Source organism: Rhamphochromis sp. 'chilingali', assembly GCF_963969265.1.
Source record: "Rhamphochromis sp. 'chilingali' genome assembly, chromosome: 7".
In the NCBI taxonomy this organism is placed as follows: Eukaryota; Metazoa; Chordata; class Actinopteri; order Cichliformes; family Cichlidae; genus Rhamphochromis; species Rhamphochromis sp. 'chilingali'.
This window is the reverse complement of record NC_137934.1, coordinates 39,713,083-39,739,386: the sequence shown is the minus strand read 5'-3', so window position 1 is coordinate 39,739,386 and position 26,304 is coordinate 39,713,083. Positions and strand designations below refer to the sequence as shown.

Sequence of the window (26,304 nt, the reverse complement as noted above, 5' to 3'; positions counted from 1 at the left end):
CATTCATACACTGGTGGAGGCAGCTACAGTCATCTGCTGGTGTTGCTCCACTGTCAACACAGCCATAAACCAGGAAGTTTTAGAGCACTTCATGCTTCCTGCTGCTGATCAACTTTATGGAGATGCAAATTTCATTTTCCAACAAGACTTGGCACCTGCACACAGTGCCAAAGCTTCCAGTATCTGGTTTAAGGACCATGGTGTCCCTGTTCTTAATTGGCCAGCAAACTCGCCTGACCTTAACCCCACAGAAAATCTATGGGGTATTGTGAAAAGGAAGATGCGATATGCCAAACAGTGCAGAAGAGCTTAAGACCACTATCAGAGCAACCTGGGCTCTCATAACACCTGAGCCAGTGCTTTAAGTGGGCCGGTACGCGCCGGTACTCAGTACCGCCACTTCTAAATATAGCTCTTGAGAGTACCGCCACCTCTCCATGCGCCCAGAACGTGCTTTTAGCGTACCGGTACTCTCATTTGCACATCTGTTATAATCGTTTGGCTGCGCTGCCGCTTTACAGAGCGCCCTTCACAAGCACGCTTCCTAATTCGTCCCACCGAGAGCAGAGACTACATTACCCATACACCAATGTGTTTTACAAGTGAAAAGTGCATGCGTCGCTTTTGCCGTTGTCATGTCAACAACTCAACGTGGTCCGGAGAGTGTGTGTAAAACGCGCAAACAGCTGCTCGGTTAAAATACAAAAACAATGAACACTTAATATGCTCTCCTGGCATCAGACTCTGAGTAGTAAAAGAACAAGGTCAGAATCAGAGGACTCGCTGGCTGACACCCCACCAAGCCAGAATGATATCGCTGCAGGTCAGACGCAAGCTAATGAAAGCTGCACTAGTGTCGCAGCCACGGACGACGGCACTTTTTGCGACGACGAGGACGAGAATGACACCATTTCTACCGACGACAACAGCCGCGTTAGCGAGCATGAGTGGCCAGAATGTTGGTCCCAAGCACAAGTCCGGTATTTCTCCACAAATTACAAGTGGCTGATCAGCAGAAATCAAAAGTTGGGTTGTAGTGTGTGTAGTCAAGTTTGTGCTCGCGTGGACATGCAGCAAGGGCAGAGAGTGTCGCAGGAGTGGAGTGGGTGCTTAATGTCGTCTTTTGGAAGGGACAAGGCTGCACAACAAAACTCACTACGAAAGAAAATAAAAGAGCACAGAGACTCAACTTATCACAAGAAAGCAGTTGAAATAAAAGAGAAGGCAACACAAAATACAATGCAAAAACACACTGAAGATATGAGAAAGGCTGACTACGCTTCAACTTGCAATGTGTTTAGAACAGCTTATAAGATTGGCAAGCATGGGCGTCCCTTTACAGACATGCCAATAGATGTCCAGTTGCAAGTTTTAAATGGTGTCAAGATGGGCAGAGTTTTGCACTCTAATAACTCATGTGCAAATATACTGGATCACATTGCAGCTGAAATGAAAAAGAAGGTAGTCAATGACATAGTGATGAATGAAAGAAAATTGTGTGTGCTCATTGATGAATCCACTACAATAAGTGGAAAGTCTGTGCTTGTCGTGTGCCTGCGGTCAGCTATTTCCAGTGAAAATCCAGACACAATACTTTTTGAACTGATTGAGCTGCAGGGGACCACAGCAAAGGACATCACTGAAGCACTGTTAGGATGTCTTCATAATAATGGCTTTGACCCTCACTACCTACAGGAACATTTGTTGGCATTTGCTTGTGATGGAGCCTCAGTGATGCTTGGGAGGAAAGCAGGAGTTGCTGCGCAGCTTTGTTCCAAATTCCCTTACCTGTTTGTCTGGCATTGTTCCAATCAATTCAATTCAATTTTATTTATATAGCGCCAAATCACAACAAAAGTCGCCTCAAGGCGACTCAATCACAGACTGGAACTGGCAGTTTGTGATGTTTTGAAGGAGGTAGGAGGAATCAACCACTTTAAAATATTCTTAGATCAGCTTTACTCCCTCTACCATGCATCACCAAAAAACCAAAGGGAGTTAACTGAGAGTGCTCACAATGTTGGACAACGTCTCCTTGTGATAGGCCGTGTTTTATCAGTGCGTTGGGTTGCTTCAAGTGAGAGAACAGTGAAAGCAGTATGGGAGAACTACCAAGCTCTGCAGGTACACTTTACAAGTGCTGCTGCTGATAGCAGCAGGGACTCAAGAGAGAGAGCAAAATACAAAGGACTCAATGATGTTCTCACTACTGTTTCTTTTGTGGTCAATCTTGGCATCATGTATGACGCTCTCACAGAACTCAGTGACCTCTCAAGAATGCTCCAGAGACGGGACATGACTTTGGATCAAGCCGACAGGCAGCTGGACCGACAAATCCGGGTGTTTGAGTCAATGGTATCCACACCTGGTCCCTACACACAAACTGCCATTGAAGCTGAAAGGGAGAAAATCTTCAGAAATGTATGCCTGCATGAAAATCAGAGGGTTATAAAAATCAACCATGGCCAATTTTTCCATAGCCTGGCTGAAAATGTTAAGTGCAGGATGACTCCAACAACTTCCTTGCATGTCAGTAAAACCTCATCTGAAAAGACAGATAGTCACCTCCTCTCAGACATCAAGGTCCTCCAGTCTGACTCCTGGCCTGCATCTCTAGATATTCAATATGGGGATGCAGCGGTCAGACGTTTATGTCAGAGATTCAGAGTTGGGGAGAGGGAAAGTGTCCTAGGATTTAGGGAGTATAAAGACCTTAAAGCTTCCAAGACACCAGCAGCCCTGAAGCCGCTTCTTACAGCTGTCCACACCATTGCAGTATCAACAAGTGAATGCGAGCGAGCTTTCAGCTCAATGAATGATACTTTGACAGATAAAAGAAACTCTCTCGACATCAAAAGGCTTTCAAATATGATTTTCCTGAAATGCAACGGACCACCCTTGGATCAGTTTAACGCACAAACATATGTGCAGACATGGCTGGCACTAGGGAGGAGAAGTGCAGCATCCACAAACTGCGAAGCCCAAAGTGAAAGGAAAGTGGAGCCCAAAACGTGCTGGAGCCTTTTCTAGGTAAAATGATTTGTACAGTATTTCTCATTTTTCATTTGGTGTACTGTGATTGTATTTTGCTGAATCTGCTTTTGTATATTTTTCAGGGGTAAAGAAATGAACCATCTTCAAGACTCAAGATTATGTTCTACTGTTCTATGGTTATTATGTTTGGGTTGCTTCAAGTGAGAGAACAGTGAAAGTAGTATGGGAGAACTACCAAGCTCTTCAGGTACACTTTACAAGTGCTGCTGCTGATACCAGCAGGGACTCAAGAGAGAGAGCAAAATACAAATTAGTTTATAATTTATTTTATGTACATTTTGTTAAAAAAAAATTTCAATACCTTTTTGCACATTTTATTTATGTTCAGTAGCTCTTTCTAGCTCAAGCAAATCCACAAACTAATAAAATGATTTATTATTTTGTATAAGGTTGTCTGTTGACTGTTGTATATAAAACCCATTCAATATAGTTGTTGTTACCTCAGGGGAGGCGGAAAAAAATAGAGTACCGGCACCTCTTTTGGGCCACTTAAAGCACTGACCTGAGCAGTGCCGCAGACTGATCGGATCCATGCCACTCCACTCCGCATTGCTGCAGTAATTCAGGCAAAAGGAGCCCCAACTAAGTATTGAGTGCTGTACATGCTCATACTTTTTATGTTCATACTTTTCAGTTGGCCGAGATTTCTGAAAAACCTTTCTTTGTACTGTAATATTCTAATCTTCTGAGATACTGAATTTGGGGTTTTCATTAGTTGTCAGTTATAATCATCAAAGTTGTGAGACATAAACACTTGAAATATGTGAAAAAAAAAGGAAAAAAAAGAAATGTACATATCTTCATGCATGCTTTGCAAGCTCAGTGGATGTTTTTTTTCTTTTTTAGAGAAAAGCCTGTCTGTATAACGGAATCATTAAAATGTTAAAGGTTAAAAAAAAATAAAAAGAAAGAAATATGTGTGGACTGAATGTATACATCATACAACTTTCATTTTTTGAATGGAATTCGTGAAATAAATCAACTTTTTGATGATATTCAAATTTTATGACCAGCACCTGTATATATATATAAATTCCCCACCACAGGGAGAATTTGTGTTAAATTTTTCATTGATAGTATATGGATTTGTACACTTGCAATTCTGGATACTAGTCTGTGTTAAATCAATAGTAATATATTTTTAAATATTGTGTACTTAGATTAGGAACAGCAGCACTTTTACAGTTGTTACATGTTTAGTGAGCAGCTGCCAGATTGTGATGTCATGCATTAAGATGTCAGCTGTCATAATGTGAATCCACCCGAAAGAAACAGAACCAAGCTTGCACACTTGGATACAGGATTTCTGGATTAACGTCTTCGATCCTGAGGACACCCCTGCTTACATGTAATTCTAGATATTTATTATGCTCCACCTCGTACGAGTTTATCCCCGCCTACCAAAAACACACCAATCAGAGTTGGCTCACATGACACATAAAGGCTCCGTTTCGCCCTTTCATTCCTTCAGGGAGAGGGACAGTTAAGAGGAAACGCAGCAGCTGAGTCATTCCTGTTGTGTTTGTTTGAAGCGTGTGGCCTAGGCAGCGTGCGTGTTTGGTACACCGCCGTTCGCAGGAACACGGACTCTGTCGACAAAATTCCCTTTGAACAGAAGCGGGTGTGAGGAAAATATAAGTCCTAATTATTAATTTATAAGGAAGCATGGACTCTTGCTGATGACAACCAACATTCTCGTGGATTTCACTAGTCTGGAGTGGAAATATGCTGCTGCGTTCATGTGGAAGCCTCGAAGTAGACGGAAATTCTCATAAGTAAGGCGAATGTGGTAAGTTAACTGACAAGGTGTGTGTGTGTGTGTGTGTGTGTGTGTGTGTGTGTGTGTGTGCGTGCGTGCGCGCGCGCGCATTTTATGTTAACTTTATATGTAAAACAAAATGTATTTCACTTTTTGTGCGTCATCTCTTCAAAAGAAGTGAAACTGTAAGTCAGTGTTTGTATGTGTTTTACATGCCGGTGTGGCTGTTTACTAATCAGAAGCTTTGTTCGAACCAGCTCCAGTTTGCATGCCAAATATCATTGGTCAAGCTGCTCCCGATGCACTGGTCGGAGTGTGAATGTGTGTGGGGAAAAGCAATTAACTTCCTCGCGCGTAAATTCAACAAACCGCGCGTGTTGAACTTATCAGCCGCGTGCGCAAAGAATTCATCGTGCACACCTTGAAAATTTCCATGAAATTCCAAATCAAAACCCCATAAACTATGGTATGTTACAATAATATTAACTCTGAGTGGTAGATGCTGTTATTCATTAATGCCGCATAGAGGTGGGTCAGAGTAATAACAGAAATTAAGTTTGAAATTACATTTTCTATAGTTACCTGACAGCAGCTGAGCTATGCCATTATGGCCATGTCACATGAATGGTGTGACAGCTATTTCACTTCTATAAACTAACAAGTTCATGTTGAATAAAAAAAAAAAAAAAAAAAAAATCTTATTCTTCAGTCAAACTTTGAGGCAGTAGCTCTCAAATGTTCTTGTAGATTGTTCAAAAGAACCCCCAAAGTCTAAAGAGTCTTTGAAATGTGAGAGTTTGAGCATGACAGGCCAAAGGTAACAACTGACCTCTTTATATACCAGTGGCCCAGTATTAACTTGTTCTGCAATTACAAGCTCTGTGTAAACAATCTTGGTATCAAAATAAACTTACACTTGTGAGATTTCATCAGAGGTGTAAAACTTGGAGCAGATGTTACTGAGGCTGAAACACAGAAAGGCAGAAGTGGCTCTGATGTGGCTAGTTAGCTGCAATAGCTCCTGATAATAATTAGTCTATTGGCTGACTTCAAAGATAACTGAGGAAACTGAGAAGCCAGTTTCTGTCTTTTTTTTCTTCTGTGTTTGGCTGAGATTCTAAGGTTTTAGCACAGTTCTAAACGAGTTACATAGCTGCTTTTCATTTTCAAAACCTACATGCTAAGACACCCAAAAAATATAATGTGAACGTGGTTAGATCCCTTCTTTATGAGGAAACAAAAATGCTCATCATAAGTGCTCAAGGTTATGTTTTTCTGCGCCGAACGGAGCTTCAGAGTACCCAGCCTTCTTGGAGTCACTGAGTGTTTGAGGTAGTTCCACCTGAGACCCTGTTGTCCTGCTGGGAGACTTCAACACTCATGTGGGCAACGCTGGTGAGACCTGGAGCAGCGTGATTGGGACTGACCTGCCAGATCTGAAGCAGAGTGGTGTCCTGTATGTCCATAATGAACACCATGTTCAAACAAAAGGGCAGCCATAAGTGCACGTGGCACCAAGACAGTTCAGGCAACAGGTTGATGATTGATTTTTGCAATCGAATAATCAGATCTGCAGCTGTCAGGGGTAGACATTTGTTCTATCACAAGTAAGAGAAATAAGACACTGCAGACCAACTCAGAGTTTTAAGAACGTGCGCACGTTCGGTGTGTGTGTCTTCTCAGGGTGAATGTCCCTGAGAAGACACACACCGATTGCAGGCTTGCTTGCTTTATTTATAGGGAAAAGCAGGTTACATAGTACTTCCTCTTCTGTGAGGAGTCGGGGAGAGGTTAGACGTTAGCTCAGCGCTTATCTGACCTCACACCCACACACACACACACACACACTCTGAAATAACGAATACAGAAGTATATCATGCTTATCTGACATCTCACACACTGAAGTAAGGAATACATCATGTTCTCTTTAACAATAAGCTTGGTTATGTTGAAATATATGAACACTTGAATATAAGGCACACTTGATTATATTGTATTATGTAAAAAATCTTCTTACAGCAGCCATATGTTCTGGACCCTCAGGTGAAGAGAGATACTGAGCCGTGGACCCAAGGTGGTTGTTACTTGACATGTTGGTAACCCCCAAACCAGATAGTGGACACCAGAGGTGAAGCGAACCATCAGGCTGAAGGAGTCCTATCAGGCTTGTTTGCCTGTGGGGCTCCTAACACAGCTGATATGTACTGACAGGCCAAGCGGAACGGGGCTCTGGTAGAGGCTGAGGCAAAAAGTAGTGTTGGTGAGGCAAGGGCGTAGATTTGGTCATATTGCACAGCCCTAACCCCCGGCCTGTTTCAGGCTGGACAATAATAACGGTGGCATTTAACTTATTTTATCCGATAAATAAACACTGTAAGATACAAGTTTTTTTGTACATGCATATGTATACCACTCCACCCCAACAGCCCTTTTGAATGTCTCCCTAATTCTGAGGTCTCAAGGTTGGGAAGTATGTGCTAGGCTTTGGCCCACATCAGTCGAAAATTGTATGTAACCATGAATAACGTGTTGCCATGTCCACCAGGAGAGACTGGACAGTATAGATGTAAAACAAATATGCCAGCAGTTTCTCAGTTAACGAGAGGAGAAGGCCTCGCAAAATCGCTAGCCCGATGTCCCGGGGCTAGCAATTTTTTTCCAGTCGGGCTACCAAAATCTATCTCTGCCCTGCCCGTCGGCCTATCGTAGGAAGGAAAGATATGTCAATGCTTTTGCATTCTTTCGGAAATGTAGCTGGGTAATTACGTCATTGGCATCGGTGAGCCACTGTCAATATGTGACATATTGAAATCGTGTTTGAATTTGCGCTTGTTTTTTGCTTTCACTTTGCAATCGTGCAAACTGTGTATAGAGAGCGACAGCACTGATCTGTGAGTGATGATAATTTGTGCACCAATTCCTCTGACATCGTCTTATTAATCGTTAGCTTACTATGCAAACATGACAAGTGAAATCTCCTGCAGCTTAAACATGTGAGAGGTTGATCGCGCAGAGAATCGCTGAGCTTATGTGAGTGTGTGTGTGTGTGTGTAAAAGCATTTCAGTTCTGCTGAGCCAAATAAGACAGGTCAGGGTGAAGAAGTGACAGCCAAAGAAAAGCTTACCACAAAACGGAGAAGTTATGACAAATCAGACTATAAGGCAAAAAGAAAGTGCAGCTTTATGGTTTCATGGACAAAAGAATTTCTGTGGCTGCAATATGACGAGCTAAATAACCAGGGCTGCACATAAGTGGTCCGCAGGTGCGCATTCGCTGTCAAAATAAAAAACGCGCACAAGATAAGAAGTTGCAACGCGTGTTTGCATACATAAGATTTTCTGGAGGAGGACAGACATTTGTTTAGAACTCTTAAAGATGTCGAAGAAGCTCCTTTAAGCAATTACTGTGATGTTCCTCCACCTCCAAAGAAATGTCAGAAGGAGTCCGAACCACAAAAGAAGCACGTATTCTCGGAAAAGTGGTTGCAGGAGGTGAGCTGGCTTCAAACAAATGATGAACGCACAGAGATGTGGTGCGGAATGTGCCGTGAAAATCCCACTCTAGCAGACAAAAACAGCTTTTTATATGGACGCAAACGCGTGTTGCAACTTCTTATCTGGTGCGTCTTTTATTTTGACAGTGAATGCGCACATGCGGACCACTTATGTGCACCCGTGTAAATAACATAATGTTCTGCCGGGTGTGTTGTTGGTTTTCTCTCGATTTCTGAGTCGACAAGCGCCTTTGTTACTGGGACCAGTCATTTTAAGAAAGGCCCCCATGAGAAATGCAAGAAACGCATTATTGTTCAGTCTGCAATATCTTTTCCAGAACAAACACCAATTGCAAATAACATACTAAAAATAAACCTGAAAAATCAGTTTAAAACAGCTACTATGTTGCAAAGAGTGAACTACCACTGGCACAATGTAGCAGTCTTTGCAAACTTCAAACAGCAAATGGCCTCGATCTTAGTTCCACTTGTCTCTTACCCGTGACTTCAGTGGAAATTTCAAATTCAGGATCTGACACAGACTGATTCTTGTCCTACACAGTTCTTACAAGTTCATAGAAATTTCTGTTCAATTAGAACCAAGTATTTGAGTTGATTGTAATTTTTATACAATGTTGTAATTTGTGTTTCAACAATTTTTTGATTGTTTTGTTTCCGTTACAATATTATACATTAAAGTATAATATTGTAACGGAAACAAAACAGGAAACAAAACATCAATCAAAAAATTGCTTTTTGTTTTTTTTGTTTTGTTTTTTTTATTCAGGCTACCAAAAACTGAAGAGTCCCTGCCCGAAGGGCTACCAGGGATTTTGAAATTTTGCGAGCCCTGAAGAGAAAGCAAACACAAAAAGAGCAACAAACTAGCTAGCAGTAGATGACAGTAGATACTAAATATTAAACGCTATTGTGCAGCATGCAAGATAGACGGCGCACAATGTGCTTTGAGGCAGCAGCCAAGAAAGGTGTAGTCCGCATCTGTGTACACCTGTGTGGATCAGCATGCTTGTATTCCAAAGGTTTGTAACGATCTGCTAGGGAGTGTAGAGCCATAGCCCCGTCCCCCAGGGCATGAAGCAGGTATGGAGGAGATCCAGGCCCCAGACATCCAGAGGCCCCAGAGTACGAGGGCCACCAAAGGGGGGGGGGGGTGACCGTGCCACCCTCCTGGGAAGAGCTGAGTAGAGCCCCAAACAAGAGGTCACGGAGCAGAGGCCAGAGGGGGTTGCAGTGGCGTGCCCGCGGGCTCTGCCGGCAGCCAGCTGTGCCAGAGAGGACTGGGCTTCAGGCCCAGAGGCCTGAGGGCACTCCACCCACCGCCCAGGCACACAAGCACTTTTATTAACATACAGCATAGATGTACATGAAAAAATTACTCAAAACTAAATTATTAGCATTCATTAAATGATAATGCTCCAAAAATAAAAGAAAACAATGTTTTTTCTGCATAACAAAAAGCTCACAATTGTGCAGTCAAAATGTAAACTAAAACACAATGAGCATAATAACAAAGACAGATTTCACAGCTGCTCTGTTCCCAAGTTCGTGACTGACAGCCTGGAGTTTGAAATCCTCTTTGTAACCACGTTGCTGAACAGGTGCAATTTATGGTCCTTATACACACACGTACGGTAATATTACGTTGAAGCACAGTACGTATCACTCCGCGAGGCTCCTCGGTAGCCGTAATGCGCCGATAATCCATAGAGTGGTGCAGCTCCGTAGCTTACCAAAGTCATACTAAAAAATTTTTTGACGTATTGCTGAGCGCTGTGTTCCACATAAAATCTGTTTGCGGTCATCAAGCACAACCAGAATTCATACATAAGGCGCGCTGTCAACTTTTGAGAGAACTAAAGGATTTTAGGCCGTGCAGCCCCTGTAAGCTGCATGGCATTAGTGCGGTTAGCTCGCTAACACGTTCATGCCGTCCAGCCCCACGCACGGGGCTATGTGCAATAGCTCGTTAACGGAGGTTTGCCGTGTCCATCTTGTCCTTACCTGAAGGTGAAGCGGTGGGGGAGGAGGGGGAGTTGTGTTCAGTGAAGGAGAGAGGCGAGGCGCCGAGTAACGTTGTTTAGAGACAAAAGTGGACGAAAGGGAGGCAAACTTGCAGCTCCACCATTATAATTATAACGTAACCTAGACTTTATTGATATAAAGGATATTGTCACAGCTTATATCAATATTTTTAAAAAACGCGATATATCGCCCAGCCCTAATCTCTACCCACATCACTCATGGGAAGCATTGCTTCAATAAAAATGATGGTCTTGCCAAAAATTAAGTGATTTCAGGTAAACCATCTTTGTATATTTCCAAATGCATTTGGAAAGATAAACCCCTGCGTATCAGCTTAAAAACACTACAAGGGACAAAGGAGGACTAGATCTGCCTAACTTTCAGCACTACTTCTTAGCCAACAGGCTTCAGTTCATCACAGGATGGTTAAAACACACCCTCTTAGATGAGCCCTGGCTGGATGTAGAATGGGCACTATGCAATAATTTAGAGATTTCAGATCTACCATTTATCAGCTCAAACATCAAACGACATGAATGCCTTAAAACATCAACGTCAGCTCTTCTCTGACAGCTGGTGGGAGTTTCTAAGAAATGACTGAGTCTTCATTAATCCCATGCAAACTTACACCTATGAATGAAAGGCTTTATTGGCCACATGCAGGTTGCCCCGCAGTGGAATAGAACCCCACTGCGAGGTGTGTAAGTCGGGGACACACACACACACGGACATCACATGGGAATACAGGTCGGAGATCGGCAGCGTTACAGAAAGACACTGAAAGTACACAACAATGGGAAAGTAGAAGAGGAAAAAGACCTCTACTCGTGCTGAGCACCTATGGGAGGACAGCATGAGAACAGGAAACAAAAAAAAAAAATCTCCTGGACAGAGAGCACATAAATGTCCACAGTACAACAATGGAGTACGTGACAAGCCACAAGGTTGGGTAGGGGGTGAGGAGTAATCCGAAGGAAACAAAGCAGTCATCCTGCACAGCGCTACCATTCCAGCGCGGCACACGGACCCGCCGTGTTCCCCCACAGGAAACAAGCATCGAAGGTGTTTGGAAAGGGAGGGGGGGGGGGGTGTGGGTGCGTGTCCAGAGTTCAGCTGAGACGGTGTCCTCCGCCCTATCAGGCTAAGTAACAACCCTGACATACTACAGAATAATAAGATTAACTTCCCTTATTAACAAATTGTATTAACAAATTAAGTCTGTAATAAAAAGGAAATTTAAACCTTAAGTTGAACTACAAACACCGGGTGTGGTACAATTTCTTTATCTTAAAACTCTCAAATTACTGTCTCAAATATACCGTATTTTCACGACCATAAGGCGCACATAAAAGTCTAAGATTTTCTTTAAAAAGTACGGCGCGCCCTATAGCGCAGTGCGCCCTGTGTGTTGTAAGGAGGACGTAGTAGAGAATACCATGAGAACGCTAAAGGGTGAAGTGTGGGCGTTGATCGTATATACCGGACAATCGCACATACCTGTATAAAAGGACAGGTATGTGCATTATGTGGAACATCGTTGTTTTAACAACCCTGGAAATGGCAAAGAGACACGCTTATGAAGCACAGTTTAAACTGAAGGCCATCAGCTACGCGGAGGAACATGGAAATCGAGCAGCCGCGAGAGAATTTAAGATTAACAAATCGATGGTTCGCAAATGGAGGAAGCAAGAAAACAAGCTCCGGCAGGTCAAGAAAACGCAGCTGAGTTTCCGCGGACATAAGGCGAGGTGGCCCGAGTTGGAGGAAGGACTCGAGCGGTGGATCATCGAGCAAAGAACGAGCGGGAGAAGCGTTTCGACGGTCACCATTCGACTAAAAGCAGTTTCACTAGCTGAAGAGATGAACATTGAACATTTCCAAGGAGGTCCGTCTTGGTGCTTTCGGTTCATGAAACGGTGCCATTTTTCCATCCGGACCAGGACTACGGTAGCGCAGCAACTTCCAGCGGATTATAAGGAAAAGCTGGCCATCTTCCGCTCCTACTGCAGCAAACACATCGCCGACAAAAACATCCAGCCCAGCCACATCACTAACATGGACGAGGTCCCGCTCACTTTTGACATCCCGGTGAGTCACACTGTGGAGAAGAAGGGGACCAGCACGGTAGCGATACGCACAACGGGGTACGAAAAGTCTTCTTTTACTGTTGTGCTTGGCTGCCATGCTAATGGACAGAAACTGCCGCCTATGGTGATTTTTAAGCGAAAGACTTTGCCTAAAGAGAAGTTTCCAGCAGGAATCATCATTAAGGCAAATGAAAAGGGCTGGATGGATGAGGAAATGATGAAAGAGTGGCTGAGGGAGGTGTATGTAAGGAGACCAGGTGGTTTTTTTCCACGCATCACCATCACTCTTAATCTGTGACTCTATGCATGCCCATCTCACAGCCGATGTGAAAAAACTAGTGAAACAAATGAACTGTGAGCTTGCTGTCATTCCGGGAGGCCTGACAAAGGAACTCCAGCCGCTGGGCATCGGTGTGAACCGAGCGGCGTGGGAGCGATGGATGACCGATGGGAACCACAGTTTCACTAAGAGTGGAAGGCAGCGCCGGGCGAGTTACGCCATAATTTGCGAATGGATTGTAGATGCTTGGGCTAACATGTCTGCTGGCACTGTTGTTCGAGCTTTCGCAAAAGCCGGCATCATTTCCGAGGAGCCGCACGGCACGGAAAGTGACTCTGACAGTGAAGAAAGTGAACTTGGCATGTTTGATGGAGATTTAGCGCAGCTGTTCAATTCAGACACAGAGGATGAGGACTTCGATGGGTTTGATGACAATTACCGGTAATAAAAATGTGAGTACCAAACTCAGTTTTGCTCCCGCTTTATTTTTAAACACGCATACTTGTATGCGCCTTATAATCAGGTGCGCCTTATGTGTGTCTTAAATACATTAATGGCACACATAACTGAGACGGCGCCTTTTAGTATGGTGCATCTTATGGTCGTGAAAATACGGTACAGGACACTCTCTAAGGTAGATCAGAATCACTTCAGATTACAAAATGGGAACCATCAGTCAGCTTAGACCAAACCTTCTGGTCTCAGGTATGCTTAAAAACCTTTTAAATTGATTAGAAATCCCAGTCTACAATGAATACAATACAAAATATTATATAGTGCACTATACAAGTCATCGGATGTTCACGATGGACTTTACGTCTTCTAACAACTCCTCACACTGTCAAGGCAATCCTATCCCCCAGTCATGTCTGTTCAGTTTGTAATCAGGACTGCCACAGTTAGTCGTTTAGTCACGATTACATCGACTATTAAAATTGTCGATGCGTTGTTTGAAGCTTTGTAAGATGCAGGAATAAGTAGTAGGATTTAAGAGTATAATAACAGACTGGAACAGAAGATGGCAGCAATGCATGTGCAAGGATGCCAGCTGCCGTTAAACCCCGAAGAAGAAGAAGCTGTCTCTGGTATCGTAGCTGTGTCCAGATTTTGTGGTGGCATCCTTCGGAGGCCGCATTTGTAGGTAGAGCTGGGCGATATAACGATATGTATTGCGAAATAACTTTCTCGATAGAAAAGTTAAACTATTGCGATAGATCTCGCCGCTCTTGTCCTCTTAAAAAAAAAAAAGAAAAAAAAAGAACAGCCAATCCAAATTAAGTAGCGCAGAGCTGAACCAATCACAGCCGCAGCGTCACGTCACGTGACTTGTTACATACAGCACAAGTGCCAAGCTGCACATGTGTATTTGTTTGGGAAGCAGCCAGCCGCCGTACTGCCCGGGTAATGGAGGAAATGAGTGCGCCGACTAGAGAAACATCAACCGAGCGTGACCGAAGGTTACCGAAGAGAAAACAGATGATGGTTCCAATGCCGGAGAGATTGTCGAACGGAAAGGCCAGAGAAGTTCCGTAGGGTGAAGGTATTTCTGCTATTTCAAGTCTGACAAAAAACAGAGCAGCGCGCACTGTAAATGTGCCGAAAGCAAGTCTGGAAATACAATAAAGCGGTGCAGCTCAGTCTCTGACTGGGAGAGAGAGAGAGAGAGAGAGAGAGAGAGAGACACTTAGATAACTTTAAAATGTTTTTGGCATTTTTCAGGGTTTTATTTGTCCCTGAGTAAATCGGTTTGCTGAGATCAAAGTTGGTTTTCACACAGCTGAATAAACGTTAAACAGAAGAGTGAGACTGTAGAGAATTTACTCCGGTGTCCTATTTATATTTCTCCACAGAGACAACCTGCAAATGTCATTAAAGGTTTAACAAACCATCATCTTGCCTTTATTTTTAGTTAGCACATACCTTAAACACTTCAAGCTGTAAGCTAATGATAGTTAAGAGGAGACTGAGAGCGGTGAACCCCGGGAGAGCTGCCAGTCTCAGGGGCTGTGGTTAAAGCCTGTGCATCCTCTCCCTGACTGATGGCACAGTTCCCCGTCTACCTGTCTGAAGGCCTCCACTATCATTCACGTCCCCAAAAAGCCTGGTATAGACATCCTGAATGACTACAGACCTATAGCCCTTACTTCTATAGTAATTAAGTGTTTTGAGTGAATACTATTTCAGCACATCAGAGACTGTCTACACTCAACACTTTGCATCCTCCGTGGACTGATTTGCTCTGTAAGCAATCACCATCACTTCACAGAGAGCTGGGTCATCTGGAGAAGAGGAAGGGCTCCGTAAGGATGCTCTGCATGGACAGCTCAGCATTCAATAACATAATATACGACATCTTCAGCTCAACTCTGATGGAGATAAGACTGTGTACAGGGCGGAGGTAGAGAACTTGTCCACTGAAGCTGATCATCTTTAAAATAAAATAACTCTTAATGGGCTTCAGGAGGCACAGACAGGTTCACTGCCCTCATCTTAAATGGAGACTGGTGGCATTTGTCTCCATGTTGGCCATTTAAACTGTTAACAAATTGTGTGTGTGTGTGTGTGTGTGTGTGTGTGTGTGTGTGTGTGTGTGTGTGTGTGTGTGTGTGTGTGTGTAATTGTAATTGTATAACTATAACCCAGATTTTGGTTTACATTGTTTTTGCAGGATGTATGCTCTCCAGGGCTTAAGAGCAAGGTGTCCACATCATGCCCATTGTTGTAGATCCTTAATTACCACCTCATCATCTTCAAGAGACAAAATGGGTTCCAATGTTGAACTTGATATTGGAGCTGATATTTCAGATGAACGACATTGTAAGAATCAAGAAGTGAGAAATTCAACAAACTGTGGACTGAAGAGGAAACGACAGCGGAAGATCTCTCCTTATCCTCACAGCCGTCAACCAACAAAATGTGAAGATTTTGAAGTTGAGAAAGCCAAATCATGGACAGATGAAATGTTTGACTTCATCAATAAAGAGATTGCCTTTTACAAGTCAGACGTAAAGAAGAAAGAGACTTCCAACGCTTCTGGGATTCAACACTGCACTGGACAACCTCTTGACCAAGACGGGTTGAAAAGCAGCAAAGGAACAGAATTATTTCCCAGCTCTAACAAGAATTATGATACATCTGCATCAGAGAACTGTTTAAAAGGTACACTAATCTCTGCTGTATAAAGTTTAAAACATTCTCCCAAAATGCATCTGCTTGGATCGAATTATGTCTGTAAAGGGTTGTCAGTCATGTTCTGATAACTGAAGGTAAAAGACATGCCAGTGTTGATGAAATAATGTATAACCACTCCTAATTATTCAGTACCTGCACCAAAGAATCCAAATGCTAGACTGAAGAATGTAAAACGAATTGCAGAGCTGGACAACTTTTCTGAATCACACTGCAACAAACCTGGAGTGGCGATATAAGTAACTTTCATCTCTTTATGTCCACAGATTATCAACATGTCATGTTGGATGTTGCTGCCACTTGCACAAAGAATGAAGCAGAGAGTCCAGTGACTGTGACAGCAGTGTCTGGGGTCACCGTGCCAGAAGAGACTGAGAAGTACCCAGGATTAACGGTCCGCTGCAGTTCCTCACAAGGAGAGCGTGAGAGACTCAAAGAAACACCAGGCACTCTACCTTTGTTATCCAAGCATGTGAGATGGGAGAGGGAGGATGTTAGCCTCAAACCAATTGAAGGAGTAGGTTTAGGCAGTGGGCCTTGTGTGATTGGTGGAAATCAAGATAAAAATGTAAACCAACTTCAGAAAATTGAAGACCAACACTACTGCCATGTTGAATCTAAGGATGCAGTTGCACTTTCCAGCCTAGATTCATTAACTGATAAAACTGAGCTTGGCAAAACGCGAGTCTCTATGTACCAAAGTGAACAATCGGTGCGCAACCAAACAAGCTATAAAAATGCTGAAGAGGATACAACTGGTGTGTGTTTACAGGCTTGTTTAAGCGCATCTCTTCCTTTGAATAAAGTGAGCAGTGGAGAGCTGTTCTATGTAACGGTTGTAAAAGATCCACAATATGAAGATATTTCAGACACAGAAAATTTATCGAATATGGACACGAATCTCCTAAACACAAATCAAAGGGACCCTTCATATGAAGATGTGAGTGAAGATGAGAATCCAGAAGTTGATGATGATGATGATGATGATGATGATAATGACGAGGAGATGCCTTCACCTTCATGTGACGTGTCTGAAGCCAGTAATACGCAGTTTGGACATGTGCAGAGTCAGGCCGAGCTTCCAAAGAACCAAACACTTGGCATAGCACAAGATTGCTCTTGTCCATGTTTTGTTGAAACTGAGGATGGGTTTGAACGTTTCTTATGTCCTAAATGTGACGGTGAGAAACATTTAGATTGGCAAGCAAGCTGCTCTTTGAGCCCCCTTTCTGACGCGCAAGATCAAGAGGAGACTGATGAGGACGATGATTGGCTTGTTATGCCTATTAGCGTATTAGATGTTAAATGGGAACCAGCAGATGAAGGCCAGGCTGATCCAGAAACTGCTTCACAGCATGATGGTGAGCATGAAGACCAGGTAAAACAAAGTGACACAAATCCAGCTGTCTGTGAGGTACCCGGATCTGTTCCAAACCATGTGCCAGCTTCTGCTTTTTCCATGATGGAGGTTTTTGAAACACCTTCTCATCTAGCAAAAGTCATACAATCTAGAGAGACAATGCAACAGTCCTTCATGGTGCCTTCTTCCTGGGGCACAACTGAGACTAAAGCTCAGAGACCACAAAATAGGGAGTCACATAGTGCTCCTGATGACAGTTGTGAAACTGACGATAGTTCCGATTACTCTGCTGATTCAGGACGTAACTATCTGACCGTGTCCAAACAGTGGTTAAGTAACCTGTCAGCGCCTGCGTCAGCAGAGAAAAATGACTCTGGTTCTGAAAAAGAAAATGAAGACCATGAGATGGCAAACTTACAACCAAGTCAAACGGGGAACAGAAGCAAGTCTTCAGAAAAGGATGACATCATCAACCTTGATTCTGACACCGAGGATGAAGGTGTCCAAAGCTGTCCAGAGACAAAAACAAAGAGATTATTCTCTACGCGCACAGAGAACAGTGGAGCTGCCAGCCTTAATCAACTGAAGAAACCTTCTCCTGAAACTGTGGAAGGAAACTGTCAAACCAATGGACGTACATCTATAGATTTATCCAGATGTTGTGACGAAGTGATCCAGAGTGGGAACCCTGACCTTTCACAAAGGACAGAAAAGTGTAATAATACTGGATCTCACCATGGTAGAAAAGCACGAAGCATTTCAGATGATCCTGCTGTTATAGTAATATCTGACACAGAGGATGATGGAAACCAAAGCAACAGACATGTCAAGAGGAGAAGTGGACTAATCTCTGAGTCGATGGGGAGGGATGGTACTTCACAAGGTGAAAAAAGGAAAAATAATAAAACGCAGGACGGCAAGCATGAAAGTGCTAAAACGGAGACCAAAGAGCCTGGTATGTTTCCTGCAGACACAAAGTCTCAGCATCAACCCAAACTTCAACATCCACAGTTGAAAGAAAAGAGACGGGATGTAAGTTTTAGACTATCGCACAGTATAAAGAAGAGAAAACTGATTCAAGTTATAAGGCATCCTAAGCATTTTCAGCAAAAAGCCAACAGACCACCTACCTCAAAAACAGTGGAAACAGACATGGAAAAAGTCCTTACCAAAAGGAAGACCATTTCTTTAGACATGGAGAATAGCAATAGTACCTTCATGGAAGCTCAAACCAACATTTTTGCCAATGAAAACTCTCAAATCGGTCTGTCATCCAAAGACTCATCTGAGAAGCTTCTGATGTCTGGGGAGCGGGAGGTATACTCCACTAAAGCTTGCCACAAGCATGTTCAACAAAAGGCAAAAAGGACTTTGGAAAAAGCATTAGAAAAATGCGTTAACACACAGAAGAGAAGAACCATAGTACTCTCATCACAAACTGAGGGCAGCAATGATGCCTTACTTTATGCACAAACTAGTCCATCCTCCAAGTACATGCCTAAGAGGTGTCTCCAGACTCTGGATTTGAGTCCTAATCCTGTGAGTCCTCACTTTTTTGTTCAGAGAGCTTCTCAGCCTAGTGAGCACCTGAAGCACATGGAGCAGTCTACAGTCCAAAAAAATAAAACTCTGGTGACACCAGAAACCAGCAAAAACACTCGCTCCTCTAAAAAGGAGACGCAACATTTTTACAAAGAGATAAATGACAAGACTGGATACAGAGGAACGCGCCACACTGATACACACCATACATTACTTTCTAAAACTAATACCAGCTCAGCTAGTGCCAGACGACATTTTTCTTTATACAGTTTACAGCAAGCTCATTCCTACAGCAGCACCTCAACATTAGGTCAGTCTTACACTCATACAAAGGACCCATCATCCTTTACATGCATGCAGCATTCAGCCAAGAAGCAAGTGTTTAATGACAGTCAAAAGAGCTTTGTCCCAACCAGGAGAGATCAAAAAACTAGTGTGGAGAGTAACCTACGAGCCCAGAACAGTTTCAAGTCAATGAAGAAAGGTAGATGTGGTGATGATGTGGCACACAGGCGGAGACGCAGCTTCTATCCGTCTGTACCTCCTCTGATGAAGAGGACCAAGTGTGAAGCCATTCAGCTGACCAAGGCCAGAAATCGGGACACTCCACAGAAACAAAGTGTGTACTTTTGAAGTCTTTAAAGTGTTTTGGATTATTATTCATTAATTATTCATTTAGGTAAAGTAAAAAATTATTTTAAATGTGTTTAATCTCACTGCATGTTCCTAAACTTGATTCTAAATGTAGGATTCCCTGTGAGTGAAGGCTATAAGTGGAAGAATGAAACAAGCTTCATGGCTAACAGAAGATGATCCTCAACAATATATACATGGACTGCATATAAAACATGAATCCGGCTTCTGGCCCAAATGTAAAACTATACATTCTTACGTTTCTTTTTTGCTAACAGCCCTGAGGGAACTATTTTGAGTTGTTTCAGATGTTTGTACAGGTGCCACCATTTCTGTCTTTGGTTTATCAAAAGCTCTTCTGTACAGTACAGCGGCATTCATATAAAACTGTAAAATATTCAATATTTTACCTGTTGTCAGTGTAAATATGTACGTTTAATTAATGTTATATTGTTAACATGTGTCACCGTTGTCATTGTTTGTTTAAACAGGAATCTGTTTGCAAAGGCTACTTCATGCTTCACATTTTTACCTTGAAAGCTTATCTAGTACACACCAACTATAACTGTATTTTCAATTATACTGCTAAACAAATATGAGAAATGATAAATTGACAAATGAAGTGTACATGTTGCAAATTTATGCCATAAAATGTGCACTTTATTAAGAACATGGCACTAGTCAATGAAAACCAGAACCATCACCTATATATAAACCGTACATTAAAAATCACACCGAAACTTAAAATTTTCCTTGAAGTCCTTTCAAAGCACTTTATACAACATTCTCACATCTCAAAGGCTGATGGGGTATTGTCACCCTGCCAGGCAGTCGGTGTGGATACTCAAGTCAATGCGAGAACGAGGCAACGTAGGATTTTTAAATTGATACCATTAGTTTGAATCCTACAGGTAAAGTTTTCTGAAAATCTCGTGAATCAGTGATTCGTGAGATGAGAGAAAAAACATGTTCGCCAGATAAAATCCAAATGAATTCATATGGTTCAGAAAAATTATAGTAATTACAAAATGGTATGTTTCAGGCTAGAATGGCAAAGGGGAAGCTGTCAGTAGAGGAACGAAAGAGAAGGAACAGGAATGATCAAAAAAGGAGAGAAAAAATTAACAGCCAGCCCGAGTTGAAAGAGTTTCTCATAAAGGGAAAGATGGAGAAATAGAGTGAAAGAGGGAAAAATAAAGAACATCAGTGATCTGAAAGAAAGAAAAAAGGCAGAAGAGAAGGTTTTGGAAACAAGCACAGAGACAAAAGGAGAGAAAGTCCAGCAGGGTCTAAACACAACCACAGAGAACTTTAGGAATCAAGGAGCAGGCAGCTACTGGCTGGTGAACTATTAAGATGTAGAACTTGACATGTGCAAAAACAGAATTGTTATGATGTGTCTTGTGATATTATGTAAGTTGTTAAGGTTTAATTGTCATTTTGAAAGAAATAATATCTTGTTTTCTACTAGTGTGTCACCACCGTCAGATTTGTGTCACCACCGTCAGCACCTTGTCAACTCCATAATATGGAGTTTTTCTTTATTTTTCTCTTTTGGAGAACCATATATTTTCCTCCCTCATGATCTTCCAATAGAAATACGTAGTTTTCTCAAATGTGTAATTTGCATGCTGCTAAATATGATTGTTTCTTATAGAGATTAAATACAAGCTTCTGAAAATATGTATGACTGTAACTCTAATAATAAAAAGCCAAAGAATCTTACTCTTAAACATGGTTTTTAGTTTGAAAACATATGTGCATAAACAGTAGAATAGACAAGCTACTAATAGTCAAAATAGCTGAAACAACTTAATTTAGAATATGTATTTTTGCATTTCTTTGTGTCTGATGGTGTTGACTAAACGTTGCACTTCTCCAGCAAAAACATAAATTATTAAAAAATGTTACACCTGGGAGATTGTACCAAAACACGGTGAGACAGCCAAAACTTTGTGTAACAATTATATGTAAATATGTTTTTGAAAAATCAAAAAATATATTTTAGAAAATTAAAACCTGTTTTGTCCCTAATCTCAGGAATCACTGGAATGTGTTAACTCAAGAAGGAAGTAACAGGATATCCAAAGTCATCCCATAGGGGCAGCTACTAAAATATTGGAAAGCGTCAAATGCCTGTCAACTTTTCTGAAAAACACCTAGGACTTTTAAAATTATACCATGGGTTCATCTACTAACTGCAACCACCATTATTTTCTTTTCAACCGTCCTCTTACCAAATATCGTGTAGTGTTAAATGCAGGTAAACTAAATTAATAATTCATTACAAAGGTTGGACTTCAAGGATTTTCTTGTAGTCAGGGAGATAACCAAGAACCCGATGTTTTGACAAAGCTGCAGTATTGTCCTGTGAAGACAGGAGAACCTCCCAGAAGTACAACCATTTCTGCAGCACTCCACCAATGTGGCTTGTATGGCAGAGTGGTCAGTTGAAAGCCACATTTCAGTAAAAGACACCTTTTACCCTTTATACTGCCAGACCATGAATTGCAGCCTTTCCCCAAGCTGTCTGTGAATGGTACTCTTGGCCATTGATAGCAACAAATACTTCTGGCACAACTTCACCTACTTCCAAGGTGCATGAAGAAGATAAAGATAAATAAAAAAATAAAATATCCTCACATGAGAGCTATCTTTTATGTAAGAATTTAGAAACCAAGAAACCTCCAAAACTTAAATCCAATCTTGTCTTTTGCACAACCTTCACACCAAAAACCAGAAACATTAAAGAAATTATTTTAAAACATTGGATCATTTTGAAGGATATGCCAAACTTATTAGGGACCTTTAAAGAACCACCAATGATAACTCATAAGAGAGGTAAAAATATTAGAGATGGGCTAAAATGCCTTGATGCATTCACAATCATCCAGGTAAGTAAATCTCCAAAAGTTGATTTTGTTCATCTGGACGTAGCGTTTTCAGTGGGAGAAACATTTCGTAACTCATCCAAGTGGAGTCTCAGCTGACTGCAGGTTTCCCCAATCTTATAAACAGTACATTATGCAAATGTGCAAAACATTTGTAAATGTGCATGGAGTTATAAAAAACATTTATAACTGTACATTTGTAAATGTACAGTAAATGTGTCCGGCTGGGATAACCACAGTTACTCAGGGCCTTCTTGATGTTCTTCTGCCTCTCTGGCTGCTGTGTCCGTGGGGATGGTGTTCGCTCTGTGTTGTAGCGTCCTGATGATGCCCAGTTTGTGCTCCAGTGGATGATGAGAGTCAAACCTTAAATACTGACCCATATGCGTAGGTTTCCGGTACACGTCAGCTTTTAGATGTCCCCCATTAACTAGTCCTGTTGCAAGACATTTTAATAAAAAACATTATAAATCAGCTTAATTTTATAGGCATTGAAGCCATTAAACCCAGTCAAAGAAGTGGTAATATTAATTTTATCAGAAAGAATTGAAGCATTCTGGATATTTCGTGTTTTCGAGTTTACATCCTATGAGTGAGGATTTATTACTGAGTTTCTGTGAACTGTACCTTTTGTGTTTTTATGTTTTTTAACTAGATGTTTTGCTTTGTCTCCCTCTTTTAATGTTTGTGTATTTATATTAACTTTTAATTTTTATCTTTTTTTATTTTTATATTAATTTATTTGCATTTTTCTGTGTAATTTTGAGCATTATTACTATAATACATGTGAGGAAATTTTATTGATGTATTTATTTATTTATTTTCCCCTCCCCCTTTTAATCTTTAATGGTTTAGTCTAGAATCTATTTGGGCTGTGACCTAACCAATTAACCAATTAGCCAATACCACCTCATTAAATATCAATTGGTCAGCTGGTTTATTTGTGAAGGTGTGATTGGTCCATTTGAATTTTTTTTCTGTTTCCAGACTTTTATTTAAACACAAATTGTTTCACATTTGACAATGACCCTGATGAAGGCCACAAGCTGAAACACGTTGGTCACTTAATAAAGTTGTTTCTTATTACTTTTAAGTGTTGCTGAAGCAGTATCCACATGAAGTGATGGTGGTTTTTACTTTAATGCGAACAACTCATGTGAATTTCAAAGCTGTTCTGACAGTCCGACACTGGTCTCTCAATCTCCCGTTGGAGAGCTGCGAGCTTCTCCATGATCTTATCAAACTTACGCTCTGTGATGTTGTCATTCTTGTGCTCAAAGAGCCAATTCTGAGAACTCACGACCGCAGTGAGCTTCTCCAAGATGTGATCAATTTTCGCTCAGAGGTCTTATTCTGAGTGTTCACGGCAGCCGTAAGCTTCTCCAAGATCTTATCCGTGCTGCGCTCAATGAGCCCATTTTGAGAACTCACCACTCGTCCCATCGATTCAATCCCAGCGGGCAGCCTTGTGGGGTTTTTTGCTTTCTTTAATCTTCGATAAGCCAGCTCCGGTCAGCAAGAACCCTGTTATCATGGTTCCAAATAGGTAGATATCTTCAGCACTCAGGCTCACCCGAGCCCAGACTTCTCGTTGAGAAAAGGGTGTTAATTGCATTTAGGGACCAGTTGATCAAATCCATAATTCCTCTTTTAGGTTTTAGAGAACAGACTGAGAGAGAGTGTTCCAGGGAAAAGTAATACAAAACACACAAGACTAGACAAGGACATAAGAGGCAAAGCAGGGAAGATAAGTGTTGTGATATTTTGATACCATGGTAGCATTTAAAGGATATTGTTTTATATTATATGATATTATACAGGAAAACTGTTACTCAATAAGGCCCATTTACTAGTTGTTTTTCTCTTTCTCTGTGACCCAAGAATTAATGTGTAAGAATCACAGGCTGGTACCTCAAGGTCGAAAACACCACAGAGATCACTTCCTTACTCACATCCTCCCTTCTTTATCTCCTAGAAAAGAGCTTGTTAAAGGCCAGGTGGTTTGTTTCAGAATTCACTAATGAAAGAACTCTGTATTCTATGTCTAGGAGTGTATTTTGCTGGAATGATCATAAATTGTAGCTGAACTGATAAACTACACAAAGGATACTTCTTTGCTCAGAAGGCAGGAAGACGTTTCCTTATTTGGTCTGTACCGGTTTGAACTGAGAATCTGCTGACACACGAACCTTTTTTTTCCTCTATATAAACTGTTGTATGATGAATAAACCTTTGAGTTGATTTTGGAAGAGCAACCTGAAGCAGTTTCTGTGTCATTTTGTTCTCCCAAGCTGCTCCCGGCGCTGTAACTAACCTGCTGAACGGCATACCTGAGCTTACTTTGAATAATTAATTTTATACAGAACTCTGCTTATCGGTGCTCACGCCTTGGAGGAAACCCGATCCATGGAGAAACCCGGGACGGAGATTTCTTTCAATAAGGAAGGAGAGGAGAAGAGAAAAGTGTGACCGCCTTTGCCAAGAGCCAAAATTAAAGTGCTGCATGCTTATACAACAGTTTCAGACAGGAGAACCTTCCTTGGCATTGGGTGTGATTTGGCGCTATATAAATAAAATTGAATTGAATTGAAAGGATAAGCGGAAGCGAATGGATGGATGGATGAATTGAATTGAATTCAACATCACAGCAATCAGCTGCATGTGACACTCACACTGTTCTGTCATGAAACAACATTTCTCAGGAAGTGGACCCCAGATGCAGGACTCAAAACCCTAACCTTTATCAAGGTTGATTGCAGAGTGCAGCAAAGTTCAAGATCCACGAGAACATGGGGCAGAAAACAGAAACTCACAAGGACAGGACACAATTCTGTTAGCTGGAATCAAGAGTTGTTCCTACCAGCTACTTTGTAATAGAATAGAATAATCCTTTAATTGTCCCACAAGGTGAAAATTGGTTGTGACAGCAGCAAAGAAAAAAGCACATATACAAACGAAACAGGACACAGAACAGAAACACACACAATTTTTACAGAAAAAATATTTAAGTCATGTACAATAATTACAAAAACAGAGTACTGTACATATTAAGATTAAATAGGAGAGGGATCAGCATTTATGTTGTTAAATGTTTTTGCTTGTAAGACTTGAACATTTAACTGTAGGATAGTAGATATTATTGGACAAAGGATGCTAGAACCAGAGCTTCAAAGAAGGAGGATAAGAAGAAGATCACAGAAAAGGATAATGGAGTACATACAGAGGGTCGGTGTGACCGAAGACAGGGTGAGATGGAGGCAGATGATCAACGGGAAGAAGAAGAGTTTAAAGATTTGTCTTTACTTTGAAAAGGCACCATTTCAAACCATCTCCAGCTATCAGCTGTTGAAACTGCTGTTCTTCTTGTGCGTCCATGCATTTGACCACCAGAGGGAGACAACGCAATATATAGTGCACTCGCCGAATTATTAAATTGAGACGATGTATAAATCTGAGGACCTGCAATTACAGAAATTTGTGTTTATCAGAGTCAGCACGTGAATGTTAAATCATGTAGATTTTACTGTTCTGGGTGGAGGGTCAATGACCATTGCAAGTTTTGTGTTTTTTAGCACACATGCAACAAAAACTCTATTTTTCTATTAAAATCATCGTTCTTCTGTGTTGTTTTTCAGAACAATACACTCCCTACACGCTGCAGTTTACTGTTGTCTGTGGCTAAATTACCTGTTTTTACATGGAAGAAAATTTTGTCTCTTTTCTAATTTGTCATTTTCAAAGGTTGGTTTTTATGTGCCTTTAAAAGTTAGTTGGACACAACTTCTTATTATTTGAAAATGGAAGCGACATAATATGCGTATGGGTGATGAGATCTTTTAAAACTATTAAATTGTGCTGAAAAGTCATGAAAAGGACCTTAAATCCCTACAAAAATGCAAATAGTCAGTCATATTTTTAAGTAGGGTATTTATTTAATTATTTATAAACGAGTAGCCGTGTGTTTAGGGTTGC

At 41.5% G+C, this 26,304-nt stretch overlaps 1 protein-coding gene across 1 annotated transcript; it reads left to right on the top strand.

Moving 5' to 3' along the window:
• Nucleotides 1-4,536: 4,536 nt before the first annotated feature.
• Nucleotides 4,537-24,560, top strand: LOC308399634 (uncharacterized protein). Its single transcript, XM_080886998.1, has 4 exons — nt 4,537-4,843; nt 15,386-15,876; nt 16,173-19,427; nt 19,557-24,560. Exons 1-4 carry the CDS (start codon nt 4,839-4,841, stop codon nt 19,619-19,621), a joined length of 3,816 nt encoding a protein of 1,271 aa, XP_080743124.1. The 5' UTR covers nt 4,537-4,838; the 3' UTR covers nt 19,622-24,560.
• Nucleotides 24,561-26,304: the final 1,744 nt, after the last annotated feature.